At 36.0% G+C, this 4,337-nt stretch overlaps 1 protein-coding gene across 1 annotated transcript in view; it reads right to left on the bottom strand.

The window, feature by feature from the left end:
• Positions 1-4,337, bottom strand: part of Spta1 (spectrin alpha, erythrocytic 1) — an 89,218-nt gene that overhangs the window by 69,556 nt on the left and 15,325 nt on the right. The window contains exons 10-11 of the mRNA XM_004640008.2: positions 4,220-4,321; positions 2,708-2,845 (exon numbers count right to left, since the gene is read on the bottom strand). Of these exons, the coding sequence (XP_004640065.1) occupies positions 2,708-2,845; positions 4,220-4,321 (240 nt within the window). The remainder of the gene's footprint in view (positions 1-2,707; positions 2,846-4,219; positions 4,322-4,337) is intronic.

The raw sequence follows: 4,337 nt of genomic DNA, 5'->3' as shown, positions 1-4,337 counted from the left end.
GTAGTCTGAGTCCTGGTACAGACGTTGCAAGAACAGGGACTCTGTCAGCAGTTTCCGTCTAGTATGAGCTCTTTCACGCAGGGCATCTCTCCGAGCCAAAAGCTGCAAAGCCATGAGAAAACTCACTGTCAGCAGAGCCAGACAGGGATGCATGAGACTCACTGCCCACCCTGGCCTATGCTCCCAACACTCCCTGATGCCAGTGCACAGCAGGCAGGTAGAGGCTCTGGCCTCTGGACATACCCCGTCACGGATAGTAGCAATGTTCTCTGAATCATAATGATCATGCTCAATCAGTCTGGTGGCTGTCTCATCTAAGGTCTAAAGAAAATAAAAATTAGAATAGTATTCCTTTAGTGACAGCTGAGTAAGTATCACAGTTCAAGAAAAACATAGAAATATAGGAAGAAGACAATTTTCAGGCTCAAATATTCAAATCCCAGTTATAATTTCCTTATCAACTGCATTTGAAAATATATGCCTTATGCATGTTACTGACCTCCATTGTACCACAGTATTTTTCAAATATTTTTTATGTCACTATAAGTTGAATATTTTATCTACTCTTAAATCTTTTAAGAGGAAGCAGTATCAATGACACTCAGGTTCAATGGTCATCTATTCTTTTTCTCAATTAAGTATCAGATAGATAGATAGATAGATAGATAGATAGATAGATAGACAGACAGACAGACAGATAGATAAATATACAGGGCTGCATCTACATCTCTGAGAAAGATGAGTCAGAAAATATAAAGATGTATTTTTACTCACATTTGTTCACAAATTTCCCAAATTGTGACAGCTCAGAAATGGATTGATTTAGAGAGATAATCTAAAACAAGTAGTACTATACAATAATCACACTGTAAGCATTTACCAGTGGGAACAAACAGAATAAGCATATAGTTCGATGAGGGACCATACTGTGCTCCACACTGATGAAAAGGAAAGATGTGGAATTTTCCATTTTTATTACTGCCAATGGTGTGTGTGTATGTGCATAAGCATGAATGTGACTATTTAAAGTCAGTGTCATATCCCAGGAGACAGAAAAAGATCCGTGGAGTCTTCTTCAAATTTCTTTGGTATAACTCAAGTTGACCGAAAAAAAAACTCTGTTAATAGCATTAAATGAGAAACACAGAGATGAAAACATTATAAAGGAATGCCTACCATAAGAGAAAAGAATATATACCAGTAAGATACTTAGATATTATGAGAGAAAACTACATTAAGATATTACTAGACAGGAAAAGCAAAAAACATATTTCAAGTGTTTACCTAATAATTATTTATTAATAAGAAACTATCAATTTTATTTATTAAATTTTAAAGAGCAAAATATAAAATTATAAAAATAACAGCAAAATTGAATTTCAAAACTTTAGTAGGACAGTTACAGTAGTTGATAATTGTGTATTGTTGCCTTGGTAGTACTGATTCAGAGTGTAAACTATAGGCAAGATTTCTAGTCCAAAAAATACATAATTTTATTTATATTTTGGAAAAAAATAAAACATGTGCAGGACCTTGTCAAAAGAACTAATGCCCTGACATCTTGAAAATCTTTCAAATATGCTTTGGAGAAAAAATAAATATATTGATAAAAATGGTACAATTATTTTTCTGTCTTATTTTACTAAAAAACAGTACTGATTAAATTTTGTCTTTCAAACAAATTTGTATTTGTAAAAATAGGTCAAAGTACCTTTAAAATCCACAAAAATATCCCTGGCAACAAAACATGGATGAAGGGGCCAGGGAGATGACTCAGTAGAATAAGCGCTTGCCTGGCAAGTGCAAGGGCCTGTGTTCAATCCCTGGTTCTGCCAATAAATAAATAAATAAATAAATAAATAAATAAATAAATAAAATAAGAACAAAACACGGATGAAACTTTATGGAGAATAATCTCCAAACTGTGATATATTGGATGAAGTTGTACATACAAGCAGGAAGCCCATGCCCCATCCCATTAGAAAGTCCCATTTCTCACTATGATCTTCTCTTCCTGGGCAGTAAAGGCTTCCTCAAAGTCATCATGCTTCTGAAGCAGGGCTTCTAATTCCACTGAATTTCCTAAGTCTTCATTTTCCAGGAAGGCCTATGAAAGAGACAAGGAGACATCCCACAGGTCTTCACTGGTAAGAAATATTTCTTTTGGAATATGACGGAGGCAAGGACTAAAGGATGTAGGCAAGAGAATTTTACAGCTAGGTAAGAATTAGCATAAATTAAAATACTATGTAGAAATTAACCTCAATAAACATAAGCTTTATACCTGCTTCCCAGTATTTGAACATAATTTTCCTTCCTTTCTACACATCTATTTGCATGAAACTCAATCAATCTAGGTAATATGTTGAGTTCTCAAAACTGCCTCAAGAGAAACACAATCTCCTCCAAGAAATCTTCTCTGATTAACACTGCCTGACTGGTTACATGCTTTTTCTTTCTGACTCTTTATCAGTTTGACATCTATTTGCCTCACGTTCACTTATGGTATATTCCTGTTTCTATGTATTATAATATCTTTCTTGCCTTTGCCCATGAGACAACTATAGATGCCTTAGAGAGAAGGTTATCTTTTATGTCATGAGTCATTTTCCAACTCCCAGAATAATCTTCAGCTCAAAGACTGGTGGGGAAGGTAAAGGAGAAATAGGAAAAGAGGTCTCTGAAGTCTGGGTGGACCCTCTGTTACCTCTTGCCTGCTCATCCAACTGTCCACTTGCTCACGGTCTCGGCAGAAGAGGTGAAAGTCCAAGCACTGCTGATACTGTTGCTGACGCTCCTCCCACAGTGCATTCAGGGCAACCCAGTTGTCGGCAAGCGTCTTCATCTGTTCAAAGAAGACATGTAATTAATTTATTGGATTCTGTATTTACTGAGAAGTTAATAAATCCAAAGCCTTTTGGACGATAGGAAAATGGTAGGCAACAATGCTTTTAGTTTATAGTTTCAACAGTTAACCAGATGGTTTCAGCACACCAAAAATGTGACCCATAAAAGAGGCATACCATAATTTGTATACATAAAGAAGGAGAAAAGGATTAATTCAGGCAGGAAAAACTAGAAGTAAAAACCTGGGAAACTATGAGAAGTTTAGTATCAAATAGAAATTTAAAGAGGGAGTAACATTAGGGCTGTAGGAGAACATATTACCTTGAGCAAATGGTATTATTGGGATCCAAAGTAATTGTTAGATGATGCAATATCTCCAGAGAAAAAAAGAAATATCTTAAAATGGGTAGATACTTCATTAAGTTTAATTTCATGGAGCACTTAAAAGTGAGGCTAAAAAAAATCTTTTTTTTTTTTTTCTGAGCAAGTATTGGCCAAGAAGTTTCAGTTTATCATAGCAATTCCTCTTAATAACATGAAAAAATGTATAAAATTCTGAGAATCCGAGGATAATAATGATCATGGTGGCGATGATAAAGATAGTCACAATGGCTAAGTCTTCAGAGTCTTAGTGTTTTGGCAAAGAAAATAAATCCATATTATAATGTTACTACAGAATATTACAGAAGTTAAATCTAGGGTTATTTGAACTTCTGCCATCACACAGAGCTGAATGTTGTGTTTGGAATTTATTTAGATGGAAAGCACATCAAAATCTTTCTGTGATGACACTTCCAAGGAGTGCCTGTGTGCTGTAATAGGGCAAAATTTGTCTGTGTCAAGTGGTTAAGGCAGGCTCCCGTGATCCAGGAGGAGGGTCTTACCTGATTCAGCAGAAATCAGAGTGTTTAGAATTTGAGAAAAACAGATATAGGAAAAATCAGCTTCGTATTGTTATATTCAGGAGAGAAAAAGAGGTTCAGGTATCATCCATGCACCACACACTGTTCTAGACACTATGAGGAACCAAAAATTGTTAATAAGACAGAGTCATTGAATTATGCTTTGAAGATAAGCAAGGGAATGTGTCAGAACAGCACCTACAGCAAGGCAAAATGGTGCAGATGCTTCAAATTAGATAAAAGGCAGACAGTGAACAACAGACTTGCCCAAAGGTGAGCAAGCACTTGTTTGAGTTCCACCAGTTTAGCTCAAGCATATATGAAAGGAAGCAGTATGAACATGGGCACAATCAGGGGTGTATTTAGAGACTTCCATCCCCTTCCTGTGCTGAGATTATAGCATTATTGTATGATTAAATGAGTGCCAGATATTTAATATAAATTTTACAAGTCCTATTATATTACATTACCTTTTCCTCAATTTCATCAGAGGCTTTGTGCTCGCCATCCAGTAGTTCTTGACCAGTCTCAGCAGCAGATTGAAACCGGTCATCGTAAGAGTCAATTTCATGCTGTGGCCAACAGGGG

Source organism: Octodon degus, unplaced genomic scaffold, assembly GCF_000260255.1.
Source record: "Octodon degus isolate 3935 unplaced genomic scaffold, OctDeg1.0 scaffold00116, whole genome shotgun sequence".
Taxonomy (NCBI): Eukaryota; Metazoa; Chordata; class Mammalia; order Rodentia; family Octodontidae; genus Octodon; species Octodon degus.
The sequence above is the reverse complement of the archived record's forward strand: the minus strand, read 5'-3'. Positions and strand labels throughout refer to the sequence as shown.